The sequence below is a fragment of the Strix aluco genome, chromosome 5 (assembly GCF_031877795.1).
Source record: "Strix aluco isolate bStrAlu1 chromosome 5, bStrAlu1.hap1, whole genome shotgun sequence".
In the NCBI taxonomy this organism is placed as follows: domain Eukaryota; kingdom Metazoa; phylum Chordata; class Aves; order Strigiformes; family Strigidae; genus Strix; species Strix aluco.
Genome location: NC_133935.1, coordinates 16,786,139 through 16,804,125, shown reverse-complemented (window position 1 = coordinate 16,804,125; position 17,987 = coordinate 16,786,139). Strand labels below are relative to the sequence as shown.

Genomic DNA, 17,987 nt, shown 5'->3' with positions numbered 1-17,987 from the left:
AGCGGTTCACACATTAAGCCTTTTTTTTAAAAAAAAAAATCCAGTTTAAAGTTGACCTCTGTCACCTGTGAGTCTACTTATTTGTAGAAGATGGACACCATGGAAAGATTTCAAGTCAGATTTGTTCTGTTGTGAATAAAGGTTCCCTGGCACTTTGGCTATGTTAATTGTACTTGATATTAAGAAACAGAAAGTTACCTTTGCGGATGTATAGCATGAGTTAGCAGATCTAGTTCCTTGCATGTAGAGTATTTCTCTTGTTATTCACTTGCTTGCTATCCTGAAGCATGCGTTTGAGAGTGCAGTGTGTTTCTTGTGCATAACTGTGTCTGTTTAATGCCATCTGAATTGTCCTGGAATTTAGCTCAGGCCATTTGGTGTCAGTTAGTAAAAAATGGACAGTGGAGGCAAGACCCTTAGTTGAGCTCAGTCTGAACGAAGAGCAGGCTCAAATGGCCTGAGCAGAGTATGATGCCTTGCTAAGGCGGCTCTCCTGCTGCTTCAGGGGTCTGAGCCAGGCTCTGCAACTGCTTGTGGTAGTGTGACGTGCTTTGCAGATGTGTCATTTCTTGTCATGATGTTTATAGGACAGAACTCAGAAGGACTGTGGAAAGTTAGAAAGGAAAACATATGAGAAATCACTCAGTAGACTCAACGGCTAAGTGAGCAACCCAGTTGAAATCTAAGATTAATTTAGGTGCCAGAAATGTATTTTCTTTCCTCATTAAGGTTGCTGAATAGATATTAAGCTTTGGCTGAAAAAAATCACCAGAGCAATATAGGCATTTTTTGCTGATGAGCCTTGGTTTTTGTGGCTCGGCACAATAGGTAGTCTTGGGAGTGGGGGTTTGTTTTTGGTTGGTTTTTTTTTAATTTATGTAAGGCACCTAGGTACAGGGATAGAAAGAGGATGGTAATAGTTCTATGTGTAATTCATGCTCCTGTAAATCAAGTACATTGGTGAAAGAGTATGCCTATACCTGATTTATCATGAATGACCAAGATCCCTGTTTTACATTGAATAATGTAAACACCTCTAAGAGATCTTTCCTGACCAAAAGAAATTAGAGGGGAAGTACATGGATAAGTGGAAACAGCCAAGAAAAGCTTATTTGAATCGTTCTGAGCTGAACAATTGTTTCACTTGCTGCCTGTCTCTGTTCAGGCCCCTGGCACTGCAGAACTGTGGGTCACGTGCTGGGAAGCCTTGCTGTTTGTCCTGGCTTGTCAAAACAATTTAATGTAGGTGGAAAGGAATGAATGAAATGAACAGAGTGGGCTTGATGCATCTGTTTCAGTTTGTTCGAAGGGCAGCCCAGTGATTGGGATGTGACACTTAAGTCCTCCGGGGAAGCTATCAATTCAGGAAGAACAATGCTGGCCATTTTATAGGACAGTTAAATCCATTTTAGGAAGCAAGCTCTCCTACAGTTGGGCAGCTTTGTATATTTTTAAATATTTGGGCTATATCTGCTCAGCATGTGCTAAATGAGATACAAGAATGTGATTTGCTGACTTCTAGACTTAGGACTTTGTCTTGTCTGCCTAAGGTTGTTTCGTTATGGTGGTAAAAAGACTGGGGGAGGAGAGAGGGTATCCATCTTTTAATTTTATTAGTAGGAATTCCAAAACAAACTCGTCTTTGAAGGATAGGATATCAAGCCATATATTATTAACTGTTCTTAAAGTGGTGGTTTCTTTAAAATTGTTCAAGTTTCCTAGGCTTATGGAGAAGCATCTTATGTGTCTTTCTATTTTGTTTAGCTCCTGTCTGATTTAAAAATAAAGTAGAAATCAAAGAAAACATTAAATTTGTTTAACCAATCTTATACTTTGTGATACTGGAATGTTAAGTTGTGAAACCTCTATTTGTGCTTCCAGATGAAAGCAGTGAATACATGCTGAAATGATCCATCTATATACCTATGTAGACAGTGAGTTACAGGAAGAAGGCTGCAGGGGATAGATCTGCTTATTTGATTCATCTTCAAGATAATTTAATCAAATGGAGTGCTTATTTTGAAAGATGTGCCACAAACTTTTTGCTAACTCTTTAGAGGTGGAGATAGAGCTGTGGGTGTTGCATTCCTGCAGACTCCTGCTCAAAGACCACAGTGGAATCTGAGTATTGCCCCAAGTAGCTGCCTTGTTGGAAAGACTCATCTGCGCTTTTGAATCTCTTGGAGTATGCACTTATAACTGATTGTGAAAGCTGACCCCTTCCCAAATTGTTGAAAAATGCTTTTTAAAATTCACATTAAGTGCTGATGGCTTCTTCCTCTCTGCTACAGCTCTGCTGTACAGCAACTCTGTGTGTGGATTTCATGTGATAAGAAGATGTTCTCATTCTCCTGCCTTTCCCCAAGTATTCATACCTAACATGGCTGGTAGCACCATGTCTCAGTCTCCCAAATTACATATGGTACTCTATTTTTTTCCTTACCTCAGTATTTTAGTAGTTGCAGCTGCTTAAATTGCATCTTTGTACAAGAAGAAGCATAAAGTTGTGACATTTGGCCATACTAACAGCTCAAAGGATGCCAAAATGTAATATTTGGGATGGGCTTTGTTCTAGTTCATCTCTGTGCAGTCTTGGGAGGTCTTATTTTAAGATTCTGGTGTATGGAATACTCAAGTTTTGAAAATGTACTTGTCATTTAAAAATTGCATGTTAGCCTGTAGGCTATTTGCAGGCTGCATTAGAATGTGGTTTGTACAACTATAACCAGTCATTGTGTATACAGGTTTGTTGGTATAATTGTACATGAGATCTAATATTTTCCTGAATGATAGGGTTGTGTGTTTTTCAAAAGTATATTTATCCTTTTCTGTTTCCTAGCATTAGTGTTCCTTTAGGAAAAGAATATAAAAAAAACTGTTATGGATGAGTGTATGGGTTGTGTATCCAAGGAAATAAGGGTAGTTAATGGTAGTATGCATTGCTAGTCTTATGAAACAAGTGGCCTCTCTGTCTTTTTCTTACAGCTCTGTTTAATGTTAGCTTTTGCTGCTGCAGTATGCTACTGAAGGATGCAGCCTTTCCTTGGTTGCAAAAAACATGTCTGTCTTCTCTGGGTGAAGTTTGTTGGCCTGTGTTTGTGTCCAGAATTGTCCCAGATCATTAGGGCACTGTGACTTTCAAAGTAGTGTTGAATTACTTAGTATATTGTCACTGTCTTGGTGTGTGTTTTTTTTTTTTAACGCCAGCACTGAAGTGTTGAGTACCTGTTTTAAATGTCACAGATATGTTTGCAGGAACATGATGCTACCACTGATGTGACCAGAAAGAGAAATGAGTCAAAATATGCATGCCTGTTAAGAGTCTGTTCATTGATAAGAGTGATTAGCACTTGTTAGTTTCTATTTGGGGCTGGTAGTACAATGGTAGGGAAAACGGAGTAAGGCCCTTAAGGGAGATTAGGTTTACATAGATTAAGGTGAGAATTTAATTGTCAAGTGTAGTCTAAAACTGGTTTGTAGTGTTTGTGGTAGATAACTTGTTAGAATGCACAAAATAAAGGAAATTTAATCCAAATGTATATCTAAAATCTAGGTTTTGGATAAAAATGAATTCAGGTGTTCACATTACATGGCTAAATTTAATAGTGATATAAAAGTAACTGTTGCGGCCTTGTTTTTATAATTACCATATGTAATAATTGGATTGACAGCTGTACACTATTTTTAAAATGTGCATTATATGGATCAAGTGCAGAGGCTGAGAAGACTGCTTTATTTTACTGTAAGGATAATTATGTTAATGTGATCTTTGTATTGTTTGAAGCATCAAGTGTTTCTTAGAAGCATGTGTGTATGGTCTGTTGACTGATATACCTATTGCAGCTCACTGCTTTTCTGTATCACAGCTGTTTGTAGTAGTCAAGATTAACTGGTTTTGAACAGAACTTGTGCTGCCCTGTTTATAGTAATGAAAGAAGCTATCAGATGGGTAGGATAGCTCAAAGGGAAGTATTACTGCCATATTTAATAAATCCCCAACACCTAAGTAGACATGAATACTTAAATGTTTGTGGAGTGTGTCTGCAAACATGTTATATTGAAATTTATTTGTGTAAGTATGCTTATGAAGGAGTGAGAAGAGGTGGTAGTGCCTATTTCTGCAGTGTGAAATAGTTGCAAGGATTGAATGCTTTGTCTGTAGACTAAATTTGAGAGGCTTAAGAATTCAGCATTGTCCTAAGAACTGTAGAAGTATGTGTGTATTTGCCATTCATAGGCACTGATAAGATACTGATCCCTGAGGTAATTTCAAACCTGTTTTCAAACTTTCACTTGGAAGACTTTTACACTTCTGAAAATTGGAGCTTCGTCTGGAAATGAAGTTTGTCCATGCCCAAAGATAGTCTGTGAACTTTGAAAAAGTTAATGATCTAAGTAAATATAGGATCGTTTTGATATTAGCATGGCTGAATGGTATTGAAAAGAACACATTACCTGTAAACAAAGGAAGAGGAATTACTGCCTGGAGGACAATAGGAGGTTGTGAGCAGTATAAGTAAACCTGGTATGTTTTTACTACCTCCTTCTAATTGAAAAGGAAATATGAAGTGACTTAAAATTATTACTCAGATTTGACAAATAGGTCACTGGTTCCTAAATAACTGTTAGAAACAATGATTCTAAAATTCTGGGTTTTAAGTATATCCTGCAGTGGTTTTTTAATATAAACTGCATGTGAATCCAACTTATGTCAGTCAATCTAGTGCATCGGTAATGCATTGGTAAGCTGAGAACACTGACACAGAGGGTCTGTTTTATCTTGAGATGTGCAGCTTATTCTAGTAATAGGTGCTCAGAGTCTTGACAATATCTTATAACCAGTCGTTGATAAATAATACAACAGTATTGTCCAGGAATGCTTTTTCATGATCTGTCTCTGGCCAAAAGACTGCTTTGTGTCACTAGTGTGAGTTATGTTTTTGTTTTCCTTGATGCTAGATTACAGGAAACTTGCTAAATGATGAGGTCATGCTTTTAATCAAAGAAAATCCAACTCATTTACTTGTTGTTCTACAGTTATAAGTACATGGTATATGTTAGAGAGGTTTGGTGCTCTACCCCCTATACAAAGGGTTTATCCCATCTGTTACCAGTGGTCTGGATATTATACACATAGGAATAACTAAAGACTGTTATTTTGTACAATATGAGACAGATGCTTTAAATGATCCAATTTTGTCTACTCTTGAACACTTGAATATTTGAGGACATTGTGTCCCCCTTCCACCTCAAGTCAGGCAATGACTAAATTTATTAAAAGTAGGGGAAGAGGAAACAGGAAGAGGACATAATCTACAGGCTTGCAATTCTTACCTCTGAGAGCAATCAGATTGTAAGGAAAAATATATGATTAAAAAGACTGTAACAGAATGTCTTCTAAACAGAGTATTTAAGGGTAATTGCGAACCAAATAGCATTTAAGACTGCTGATTCTTACTTGTTCACTGAGTGTACCCAACTGTTTTTCAAGTTGCTGTTTCTCTGAGTAAGAAATAAAGCAAAGCTTTCTGATGTACCTTTTCTTTTTCAATAGGATCGGAAGCTGTCCAAGTCAGAGCGACAAAGATTTAAAGAGGAAGCTGGGATGTTGAAAGGGCTTCAGCATCCCAATATTGTCAGGTTCTATGATTCTTGGGAGTCTACAGTCAAAGGAAAAAAGTGTATTGTTCTTGTGACAGAACTCATGACATCTGGAACATTGAAAACGTAAGTAAATTAAGGCATGTCAAAACATTTAAAAATCATTAGCACAAAATCAGAGCAATAGAAATAGATCATATTTCGGAATGGATTAGAAGGTTAGCCCTTTTTATCAGAATGGATAAGAAGGTTAGCCCTTTTGCTGAGGGCTAACCTTCTGTAGGGAAATTCTTATTTAAGAGGTGTCTTACTAGCACTGCAGGGTATGGTAGAACATCCTTTAAGTTAGCAAGCTTGTCAGATTCTTCCTTGTGGTGTCCTAATGAGCACATGCAGAAAACTTGCAGATTTTGAGAGCTCAGGAAGACAATGCTCTATTTTCGCTTCTCAGAATTTTTCATTTTCCTCTCCAGATGCTTTCCATTTAGCATGAGCTGGTTTGTAAAGTTCAAAGCATGAATTAATTCACCTCTTTTGGGAGGTTTTGGGTGTTACTACAGTACAAATAATATGTAAAAAGAAAAAAACCTCACCACCTATTTGTTTAGCTGAAAAGTCACGAAGTAGTACCTGACAAAAATCTGAAAGTATGCAAATGCCTGCAATTTCAACCTGTGAAGTAGCTGAGTGAAACTAGGTCTATTTTTAAGCCAGAGTTAAAACTAGACACCAGGAAATCAAACTGCTGCGAGGGCCCTCTAGTGGTGTGGGGAGCCTGCGGGGAGTTAGACTGAAACCGTCCCTTCGCCTTGCGCTGCAGAAACTTGCAGAGCCGTGAGCTTATTCGCGAGCATGCAGTCACCATTAATCTACTGGAAATAAAACTGCAAGCATGTGAAATTCAGGGTTTGTGGGTCGTTATTTTAATTCAGTGCCCATTTCAGTCTGGAAGAAGCATTCAGATCCTAAATGTGTAAGCAGGCTGTAGGAACTGGAAACAATTTGCCGTCTATTTGGTTAAAATAGACTGTGAACATCTTGTGTTTTTGTGATGCTTATTGATAGCCACAAATGGACATACTTAAGGAAAAAATGACTCTTTGGGAGTCTGGACTGCAATTACGGAGAAGTGTTTGTCTCTTGAAATGGTACTGGAGCGCTAAAGATACTGCAACTTTCTTTTTAGCTGGATGTTGAGGGGAAGACTTTTCTGAGGTTGTTTAAGGTATTTCAGATAATAGATCTGTTGCTTCATGTGCTGTTTTCAGAGCAGTAATAAACTAAAGGTTTTACAGCTCTCTACAGATGCCTTTAAATAAAGTTACTTAATTTTACGCTAGAATATGTAGTGTTAGATTTAACTATTTTCTCCCTTTCTCCACCTCACAGATTTTAGTATTTGGATTGGCTTGTTATGTGGTGGCATAACCAAGATGATAAAGTAATAACAGACAATTATAAAGTAGGGTGTTGGTAGGAAGAAATTACTCAGATTTGCTGACTGTAAGATTATTTTGTACTCTGAAGCATGAAGGTCTTTTTTATTTTATCCAGAAAGAACTAAGAGGTTCTTTAATTGAAGATCTTTTAAACTGTAGACTTCTGGATGGTTTTTTTTCCCCACTATTGTATAGTTTGTTCCTAATCCACTTTAAATGAATGTGTCAGCTATCTGGTAGGACACATACCTTCATAACTACCTCTGCTAACTTAGTAGGGTTTCCTACAGCTTCTTGAGCTGGAATGCTGTAGATCAGCAGCCTTCCTGCTTAAAAAAAAAAAAAATAAAAGAAATCCAAACAACCTTGAGACAGAAAGCCAAACTCTAGTTCCTGTTTCTCTCTATTCACTGAAGCTATTAAGAAGGCCTTGTGTTCTCATCTGTGCTTGTATTCTGTGCAAAAATCAAATATCTTTTTTAAATTGACTACTACCCTGTAAAATCAACAAGAACGACATTGATTAAGCAGGAACAGGGTCAGTGGAGGACCACCAAGATGGTCAGATGCTGGAATACCTGCTCTGTGAGGAGGGGCTGAGGGAACCGGACTTGGTCATCCTGAAGAAGGATCCTTTGTGGGAGACCTAACAGCAGCCTTCCAGGGCATATGAGGGAGTCAGGTTCTTCACAGTGGTGCATGTATTAGAGACAACAGGCATAAACTGAAACAAAAGAGGTTCAGACTGATGTAAGGGGAAGTTCTTTTCAGTGATGATAGTCAGGCAGTGGAACAGGTTGCCCCAAGATGTTGTGTAGGCTGCATCCTTGGAGATACTACAAACCTGGCTGGATACAGCCCAGAGTATCCATGTGTGACTTCATGGCTGACCTTACCTTGAGCAGAAACTTAGACTAGAAGCCTCCTGAGGTCTCTTCAAAGCCGAGTTACCCTATGATACTAAGAAATTTGAAAACATACTGGCTAGTAGGATTGTCTGTGTATTTTTATGTATTTATATACACTTTCATTTTAAAATGGTTTCTGCCTTAAGTGACATGTGACTTAGTTCATGACAGTGTTATGGAAGAATGACAGCAACACTGCAGGATGCTGGGTGATGGTTGGACTGAGGTCCTTTTAACAGTGAGAAGCTGGCAGTAGACTAGCATATTTGAAACCAAGAATGCAATTAGGGATTCCAGATGCTGAACTGAAGTGCCCCTACCATGTGATCTTTGGAACAGGCTCAAGAGAGATGAATGAGGGTTGTGTCAATAGCAAGAATTCAAGTGGTAGCTGATGTGATTCAGAACCTCCTTTGGTTTGTTTCCTTCCTTGGCTTGGCTTTTTCCCTGCCTGTCTTTACATTCTGTTTTGAGACTTCATTTCCTTCTGGAACTGGGTCCCGATTGCTTTTACAGGTCTGTTTTCACAGCAGGATTATTGCTAGCAACTTGATTTTCCAGATCTTCTTTTGAACAGGAGAAATTAAAGTAAAAGGGATTAATATACTGCATTTTTATGTTGGCATTCATTCAAGTGATTCATCAAGACTCCTCCTGATTAAGTGGATATGCAGAAGAGACTAAACACTAGCACAGAATAATTGAACATGACTCGTTTTAATTTTAAGATTGTAGTTGCTAGACTCCATTCTGGTCGCAGAATTTACTACCAGTCTTGCAGTAGTGTGAAATGGTCTTCATCTGAGACTTTGACTGAGTAACACTGGCTGAATAAGAATAAAGTCCTTGCTCTATACAGCATGGTAGTTTGTTTGTCCAAATGTATTCCAGCCCATACTTCTTCAAAAGGAAGAAAACAACAACTCTTCACTTTAAATTTTTTTACCCAAAGAAAGGTAGTGAGAATACACTGCTGGAAAGCAACTGAATACTGTCATAGGTTATTCACCTTGTGGCATCTCTAATCTGTCAAAATTAAGGAGTCAATTAAGGTCATAGTCTTAGGTCACAAGCATTGGAAAATATTTTTGTTATGAAATTTGATTCTTCTGACATGGGATATTAAAAAATGGCAATGTTAGAACAATGAAGGTTGGATCGAATTTGCTACCTGCTAAGGGATACTGACTTTACATATGAATTCTTCCACGTCAATTATTTGGCAGAGCCTTTTTGAAGATTTGCCTGCCTTGTCCATATCTGTCCATATTTTTGAAGTAGTGAGTAGTACCAGTCAGATTTGGGTGATCAAACCCTGCCCTGCACCAGGGAAATGACCTCTAAGCATTTCTAATTTGCTTGACAACTCAGCAAGTAAATTTGAAACAGGTTTAAAGTGTAACCTGGAAACCTTGACCAGAGTGCTTGGACTAATATTGATAACTAAGGTGTAGTGACTTCAGGGCTCTAGCACAGTTTGCAACAACTCTGTACTTAGGTGGTTGTTATTAGTGTTTTGGCTCTAGTACCCCACCTTCCTACTCAGTCCCATTTAATCATAGTTGTAACTGCTTAAGCAGTTTCAGGATAAAAGGGAAGGGAAAAAACCTCTTAAATGAATAGATAAAGAATTGTTGTAATGCATAAGCCTTTAACTCTTGTTTTAGGGAAGCAGTGCCTTGAAACTTAGCAAGCCAACTGTCTTAATTACGGTAGGGTGTCTTTGTATGCAAATCAGTTGTCAGCTATTGATCACGCATTTCACATTTATCTTTCAGCATTATAGTCCCCTGGCTAGAAGAAAGGGGGTGGGTTTTAGGAGTGGGAATCATCTCTAGCTTCTCTGAAGTCTTGAAATGCCCAGGTAGATTTTAAAATAGAAGGTAAAGTTGAAATTTGTGTGTCTCTTTACTTACTGCTTTTTTACTTCAGAACAGCAAATGATATAGCATAATCTACTACTTGTTAGCAGAACCTGTTTAACCTACTGTTACTTTTTTCATTAGGTATTTGAAAAGATTTAAAGTGATGAAAATCAAAGTACTACGAAGCTGGTGCCGTCAGATACTGAAAGGCTTACAATTTCTACACACGCGCACTCCTCCCATTATTCATAGAGACTTAAAATGTGACAACATCTTCATTACTGGCCCCACTGGATCGGTCAAGATTGGAGACCTTGGTCTGGCAACCCTGAAACGAGCTTCTTTTGCCAAAAGTGTGATAGGTAAGCCTCTCCTGTTTTAGAGGCTGGTGAGCCAGTCTACCTACTTGGAAACTTGAGTCTTTTAAGAGCTTTCCTTGAAAATGTGGTTTCAAAGGTACATGGTCAAAGCCTGAAAGCACGTAGGCTTTGTTTCTTGGCTGTTGAGGTCATTCTGTGTTCCTGATGAGATTACATGCTGTAATTTTGGTTGTGTTTTTTATATTTGTATATTAACAAATATTTTGGAATATAGATTCATTGCCCTGCCCAACAGTTTAGTGCAACATTGTTGATAAAACCACTCTTGATTACATACAAATCTCTCTTCAAGAAATGTACAAATGCATTTTGGTGACAAAATAACATCTTAATATTTACTGTAGCATTAGTTTATATAGCCAATATTTTATTTGATTGTCACCAGAGGTTAATACAAAATCTCTTATACCTTGTGAGTAGTCAGAAACTAAGGTATATCAAAGAAAGTCAATATATATATTGTATCACAGTCAGACTGTGGTATAATGCCTTACTCAGGGAGTCTGTAGAATGTGGATTTACATTAATTTAGGAGGATGCGTTGGGGAAGTATTGCTTTATACTGACTTTGTGTATCCTCTAATAACCTTTTTCAGAAATTGGTTTGAAACTAGTATAGTCTTTCTTGTGAATTCTTGAAAGAATTGGTTTTATCAGCTTTGTTTTTATAGTTGGGTGGATAGACTGCAGGGAATGAAGTTGCTCTCACTGTCAGTATTTAGCTTGCTAAAATGCAGTATTACTCAACAGTCCTATACTAGATTCCTGGATGGGATCAATGGTGTATACCTGTAAATTGTCTTGCAAACTGTTGCTGAAATATTTCCTGCTTCTTAACCAGCTCAAAGAATTAATAGGAATGAAAAGTATACAGTGTCAAAAAATATATTTTCTTGAGCATATTCATTTTATCCTCAAATTTATCATTGGAAAAATTACCACTTCATATCTAGCTATCTGTTAATGGTTAGCCTTTGGATAAATGACTGCAATTACACTCTCGGTTTTTTTTTTTTGGTTTAGTGTGGTGAAAGCAAGCAGTGTGGCTATAGAATGAGCTGTAAACTGTCTTGAATCTGGTGTCTGCAGGAAATAATTCTGTACTTAAATTTACAAAAAGCATCTCTGGCTTAAAGTAAATTGATCACACAATGCAGTCCCTTTGCTTACTGAGGGGACGCTGTGATGCTTCACTGGGCAATAATTTTCTGCACACTTTTTAAATGGGACTTGTTGAATCTCACGCTCTATGCCTGTAACTCAATCTCTCTGTATTTCTGAGTATTTTTGACTGTAGGATGTCCCTCACTAATGCCTGTATCTGCAGTAGGCCTATAAATATACTGCAGGTGGGAAGGTAAGTATATGAAGAAAAGGGCTCTGGTGAGTGGCCTTTGCAGAAAATTACTTTTTATCCTTTTTTCATGAAGATTTATGTTTGTAAACAACAGAGTTTTTCATTGCAAGGCCTTTCCCAAACTATTCTGCTTCAAAAAGTAGATGGAGAGCACCAGGTCAGAGACTAGCTGTGGGCTCTTACCAATACTACTTCTTTTGCAGCAGAGGGCAGTCGGGTAATTCTTGAAACAAGGTTTAATGTGCCTCCTTTCTTACAGGGAGAAAAGGTAAGTGTCTTAACTCTCCTTAGTATTTGGTTTGCAGCCTATGGCTAGTCTACAGTTTTCCCCTCTTCTTATTTCCCTTCTCCATTTGACTCCAGCCTGATCCAGTCTGTTTTAATACTTATATTAACTAACATGCATAAACCAGGAATTGCATCAGTCCTTTTATGCCATTCTTACTCCATAAAGGCCTTGCAATGGAAGACTCACAAAGTATGTTGATGTAACAGAGTGACTAAGGGTTTCCTCCCTCTCTTTTTGCCTCCACTTTCTCTTCTCTCACAGGTCTGCCCATCAGCTTCCTCCTGCGGTGAGTAACGCCAGCAGCCTCTGCTCGCTTTGAGACATTTAGAGTCTGAATCGTTCTTTTAATTTAAGGTACCCCAGAGTTCATGGCCCCCGAGATGTATGAGGAGAAATATGATGAATCCGTTGATGTATATGCTTTTGGGATGTGTATGCTAGAGATGGCCACGTCTGAGTATCCTTATTCCGAGTGCCAAAATGCTGCGCAGATCTACCGTCGAGTGACCAGTGTAAGTCCCTGCCCACTACTGATTCTAAAGCTACTACTATTAGCAGCAAAGGAGTACAGCTGGGTAGCATGGTACTGTGCAAGTGTGTGTAGGGGGGAAAGAGAAGCTGACGAGAGGCTTTTGGGGGATGGGTGGAAAGGTATAGGATGGTTCAATTTACCAAACAGAAGCCTGTAAAATATGTGAACGGAAATAAAATTTTGCATGTATTCATACTCTTTCTTCAGTATATAAGAAGATACTGCAAAAGGTTTAAAAACCAAAACCAAACAACAAAAAACATTAGAATAATAACAGATTATTTTCTAAGCCACTGGAGGGATGGTGGAAGTATTTCAGTCTTGAAGATTAGCTGGTAACTTTGTTCTCTGAAATAAAGCTGGATCACAAATTCAGAGCACTTTGGCTTAGCTGCCTGCCAAGGCAAATGACAAATTGTTAGCTAGAGTGATTTTAAGTTAATAGTTTACTGAATTCCAAATGTCTCTTAGCTACTGTGTGTTGGATGCACTTTTTATGCAGTGGAAATACTTGATAAATAGCAGGAAGGTGTTCCACCCTGAAAAGTGCTGGTAAGCATAGTAGTGGTGGTGGAGGCATTGTGAATGAAACCAAATAAGGCTTAGAAGGCAAACAGGAGATTTGAGTTTGCCCATCTGACTAGACTAAGTGGAACCTACAGACCTTGAATGCAGGAGGCAGAACTGTAGTGCTAGAAATGTTCAGAATGGTTGTGGTTAGATTTACTTTGTGATCTCTAAAACAATGTTCTGAAGACTATACCAGTGCAGTAAAACAAACCTCCCGATCTAAGCACTCAGAAAGAATAGTGAGGTGGCCACTTGGGGAGTAAAAACTGGTATTGAATTTCTCAGAATACCTGTGAGGATGTGCAAACAGAGGTAAAAAAACCTTACTTCTTTCTCTCATCTGTAGACAAATGAATTCCTGTTAATCTTTTTGTTGAGGATTTAATAAATGACTTGCTTAGCTTTGGAAAAATAAAATGCGCTCTTATTCCTGATGCCTCACACTATAAAAGGCAGATATAATTACTGACGTACAGATGTGGAAGGAAGGGTCTTCATCAGAAGTAATGAATTCTGAAGAAAGGCTTGGTGAACTAAAAGACTATCCCCTGTTTGAAGGGGGTATATTGGAGAGGCACAGAAGGAGGAAGAAAGAAGGGGTAAATGGCCATTTTGGTTTTTTGAACAGATGTTAGAGTAAGTTTATTAGATATGTATGCACACATGCAGGGTCTTTTTTTTTGTATGTTGGTCTTATCTGTAATTTTCTAAATAGAGAGGAGAACCAAGGGTAAAGTCTAGCCTTTACTCTGCTTACGGCATAATCTCTGCAAGCTATTTGGATCAGTGAAATAAAACTAAGTATCTTACCAAAACAGTCTTAGTTTTACCTTTTGCTGTGCTTATGTATGTGCTTTGGCCAGAGCCAAAGAAGCATAATTTGGATGGGCGTTTTTTCTCAGAACAGGTACCTGATGTAAGTGCTGTGCCTGTTCCTTAAAAAGTGCTAGGAACTGGACTGTGTTGAGGATCAGCTTTTGACACAAGCTCAGGCTTGGAAGTCCCCAGGTCTTAAGAGCTGTGTTTTTTTCCCTGGTCTGTGAAGTACTTAGTGATTGGAAAGCCTTGTAGGGGCTTGTAGCAGACAAACTGATCTAGAGACTTACCAGGGTTCAACTTACCATTGTTTATTGTGCTTGATGCTTCTTTTTCCCCATTGTTTTTGGTTGACTGTTGAACTTCTAAGTGGATGAGAAAGACTGCTAATTTTTTGGTCTGTCCAACTCCACCTTCTAATCTACTCTGACGATGCTTCACAGATTGAATTTGATTGTAGAACTTTTTTTCCTGCTGTTTCATCTACTGCTTGAGAGCTCTAAAATGTACTTTGATATGAAATCAATGAAATTTTGTTTTCTTTCAGAAGGAGCAAAGGACAGGAAGGTAAATAAAATGAAATGTAAGTTTATCTGCTGCTAGGCAGAGAGCGAAAGGCTATGTGCTTTGGTATATTTGGGTTGGTTTATTTCTTTGTAGTTGAAAAGCAGTTTGTAAAACAAAAAAAAAAACCCAAAACCCAACACCTCCCCCCCCCCCCCCCCCCCGAAAAAAAACCCCAAACAAAAAAACCACCCCAAAAAACAAAACAACCACCAAAACAACCAAAAACCCCCAAGAAACCCCAAACAAAACCAACCACAAACAAAACTTTCAAGAAAGGCTTTCAGTGAAGAAAAGACAATGTTATCTGAAAATAAAGCACAAACCTGTCTGAAAGGATAATGGAGAATTCAGTGTTTCTTCTATAATGTGGAAAGCAGAAACATGTTATGAAAGCGAAATAAAATACTATGTATTCTTTTTACCACTCTGTGGAAAGCTCTGTGAACCAATGTGAAAAAGAGCCATATAGTTTTCTGCCCTTGTCCTTTGCTCCCTGTTAAAGAAAATTTTCTTTCATTCAAAGGAGACTTTAGAAGTATGGACAATGTCTGGTGAGGGGTGAACCAGTTGAGAAATTCAGTACTTAAAAGGATGGTGTGTGAATCATCAATAACAGAGTGGAGTCAGAGAACTTCCTGTGTAGGTGGATCCAACAGTACTTACATTAAAAGGAAATGTGTTGGTATGTTGGAAGGTGAATGTGGTTTGTGGAAGATGTTTAACATTTCAATTTCAACCCCTTAGTTTACTGCTCTCCTAGGTATGTTTAGGAATATTTTGAGGTGCCACCTGTAGTCCTGCTGGGCCTTAAAGGATTATTTTATCTAGATGCATACATAGAGACCAGATGGAAAGACAATAATAATGGTCTGCTATTGACAGTCATGAAAGACCATACCATGTGGGAGCCTAAAAACCACTGAAACCCCAAAGGCAAAAGGTCAGTGCAGGTGATATGTAAATTAATTGATTTTCCTCACCCTCTTTGCAGTCACTGTTAGGCTTAGTAAAAAGCAGAGTTGCTCCATTAGCTTAAATCCTTGCTATTGCTTAGGACAGAAGCCTGTAAAAGGTGTCTTAATGCCTAAGGCTGTCCTCTCAGGACTGGATTTGGTACTACCAGCTTACATTCTTTCTCCCAATTTGGCTGTGTGTTGGTCTCTTTTTTTTAGGATGGCCTTCAGCTGCATTGCATTTTCACCTTACACCTTTTGTGATAAGGATTGCTCTAGCTGATGCCCAGATACTTCAGTGTTGGGGTGTTTGCTGGGATTGCTTGGAGTACTTGGTTATGTGTTCAGGGTCTTCCCTCATGGTTGGTTCCATCATATTTTCTGATTAAATAATACAGTTAGGTAAGCAAAGATCTGATACCAGATCTAAAGGCTGAAGTTCCTCCTAGAGATGAGACAATTTTTGGCCCAGGCAGTTACTGTTGCTTCACATCTTGGATAATAGCACTGCTGTGTGAGTCTGCTGTTCACAAGATGCTTTCTATATTGTCTACGTTGTCTCACTGGGAGGTTCCTGCTTTTCCTTAAAGCAGTGCTGGGGTGAAGTGCACAAATTTTCCCTGACCCAAGAAACAGAAGTGCAATTAAAATGGTTTTCTGGCTCACTTTAACTAGAAGAGTTCTCCTTTTGATAGGAGAATCTGGGTAAATGCCTGGCTTAAAACCCAACTGTCCGCAATTTGTAGGTCTCAAGTTGTTATGCTGAACTTTGTTTTACAGTTCTGATAAGGAAGTCGGCAGGAGTTTGACACAGAGTATTGACCTCTGTACTTGCATCCTCTAGCATACTCAGTCCAGACCCTTTCACTAGTAGTTTCTTTAGAAAGGAAAATAAGATCTGCATGTCTTGTCACAAGCATAAATGAACTTGGCCTTCCTCTTTGTTTTCATTAAATCCTAATGTTGCAATTTTGTCTCAAAAAACCCCGTTTTCTTGGAAGCTATCTCTGCTGTTCTTTGGAAATGGTTCCAAATAAATTAGTACTTAAAGAAATTGCAACTCCTGGGATTTTTACCTTATTGGGTATGGGGTAGGGTGGGGGAAATATCCTCTGAGGTTTAAGCCCTATGTCTATTCAGCTGGGACTGAATGCATCCAGTGGACACTTATTACTGCTTTCTTGGCCTCAGAAAAAAACATATAAGCCTGTAATTAATTGAAAATAAGCTGCATCATTAAGGTAGTCTTGCCTGCTCCTGTGATTTATTTTTTTCTCCTCTGCCGTTTTGTGCAGACACAACTGTCTGTGATACATAGTTTAGGGAATGGGCCACCCGTTTTTCTTTTTTTTCAATTCTGCACCATATCAAAGCAATACAGACAGTTCCAATACAAAACATAATCAAGATACTTAATTCCATTACATACTCTCTTGCACAAAAAGGGAATTTAAGATCTGGCTAAAATTTAGGAAGGTTTCCCTGTCTGACTTCATTTCTCTCTGGAGACTGGTATTCTTTCTTAGACCTGTTCCACACATATTTCAGTGAAACAATTTGTCACAGGAGATACTTGAAATAGGCTACATGTGCATTTAAATCAAAACAGAGATATTTATAGAACAGATATCTTAAGTATGATTTCTTAATTTAGTCTGGGAAGCAATGCAGTGAAGGCATAACTAACTTCAGTAGCTTCAGCTGCTTTGTCTCGGCCTCTGTTGAGGCTAATGTAATCCATGCAGTTGCCTAAAAAGCTAGCTTGGTTTTTTCTTGTTCATGTTCCACTCACAGATGTTGTATAGACCTCAATTTACTTCTACACTATATTTCCTTCAAATTTTCTTTTTGCATCACGGATTATTTTTGCAAGCGTGTAGAGGTACGGATTACTCAATCTCTAATACTTGAACATCGCAAGTCTTAAATTTTCTAGGTGATTGACTAGTCCCAGGACTAGTAAAAAGACAGTTAATGGGTTTATTATGCAGATTTGTCTCATTCTTGCATATCTGCCACTAACATAAAAATCCAAACATTTTCATTGCAAAAAAGTTAACGATCATCCTCTGTTTCAAATGTACTAATCGTCTGAGTTTGAGCAGAAAACTCCCTTTTCTCTTTCGCCCCCTCCCATTGTATAAGCTTACCTTTTAAGTTCTCCTGATGGACTTGTGCTCTATACTTAATTTTCTCCATGCTTACTTTGACAAAGTGAGGTTTTGCACTTGCCCTTGCTTTCACCAAAAGTCCGGTCTCTTCTCAGTAAACAAATGTCTGCCTTCTGAGCTGGCCTTAAGATGTGAAGGCAAAAAAAAAAAAATATTTTGCATTTTGACTTTAAAAAAAAAAAAAGTTGCACTGTACTGAAATGTTCCACAGAGTGGGCACAACATTTTTCTTCTCTGTTCTACAGAGCTTAATAAAAGGCCCAAGGGAAAAAGGTACATAATGAGTAACCTGACCAGGCAGTGTCTAACTGGTTTAAAAATCCTTAATTTCCCTAACTGGTGGGAACTGAAGCTCACTGGTTAGAGTGAAGGTCATTCTCTTGGCTAGAAACCAGGCAGTTACAAAGCACTGCAGTTCGGTCAGTTGAGATAAAATTAATCTCTTCTTTAGTGTCTTAAAAGTTAGGCATCATAATTGTCTAGACTAGTCAACTACTTCATTTTTACTAGAGATGCAAAGGGAAAAGTATCCCAGCTCT

General features: G+C 38.3%; 1 protein-coding gene and 3 long non-coding RNA genes across 15 annotated transcripts in view; 1 reads left to right on the top strand and 3 right to left on the bottom strand.

The window, feature by feature from the left end:
- Nucleotides 1-17,987, top strand: part of WNK1 (WNK lysine deficient protein kinase 1) — a 105,364-nt gene that overhangs the window by 29,667 nt on the left and 57,710 nt on the right. For all 11 annotated transcript variants that reach the window (XM_074826150.1, XM_074826157.1, XM_074826156.1 and 8 more), the window contains exons 2-4: nt 5,555-5,727; nt 9,955-10,175; nt 12,194-12,351. In XM_074826150.1, the coding sequence (XP_074682251.1) occupies nt 5,555-5,727; nt 9,955-10,175; nt 12,194-12,351 (552 nt within the window). The remainder of the gene's footprint in view (nt 1-5,554; nt 5,728-9,954; nt 10,176-12,193; nt 12,352-17,987) is intronic.
- LOC141924167 (uncharacterized) lies at nt 1,601-5,660 on the bottom strand. Its single transcript, XR_012623471.1, has 2 exons — nt 5,538-5,660; nt 1,601-4,455 (listed from the first exon to the last, which is right to left on the bottom strand). It is a non-coding gene; the product is annotated as an uncharacterized LOC141924167 (long non-coding RNA).
- LOC141924166 (uncharacterized) lies at nt 5,778-9,515 on the bottom strand. Its single transcript, XR_012623470.1, has 2 exons — nt 7,619-9,515; nt 5,778-6,095 (listed from the first exon to the last, which is right to left on the bottom strand). It is a non-coding gene; the product is annotated as an uncharacterized LOC141924166 (long non-coding RNA).
- Nucleotides 12,531-17,559, bottom strand: LOC141924165 (uncharacterized). 2 transcript variants are annotated; one of them, XR_012623469.1, is made up of 3 exons: nt 17,428-17,559; nt 14,063-14,122; nt 12,531-12,766 (listed from the first exon to the last, which is right to left on the bottom strand). It is a non-coding gene; the product is annotated as an uncharacterized LOC141924165 (long non-coding RNA). The 2 variants fall into 2 exon arrangements; XR_012623468.1 differs by lacking the exon at nt 17,428-17,559 and having other exon boundaries at nt 14,063-14,444.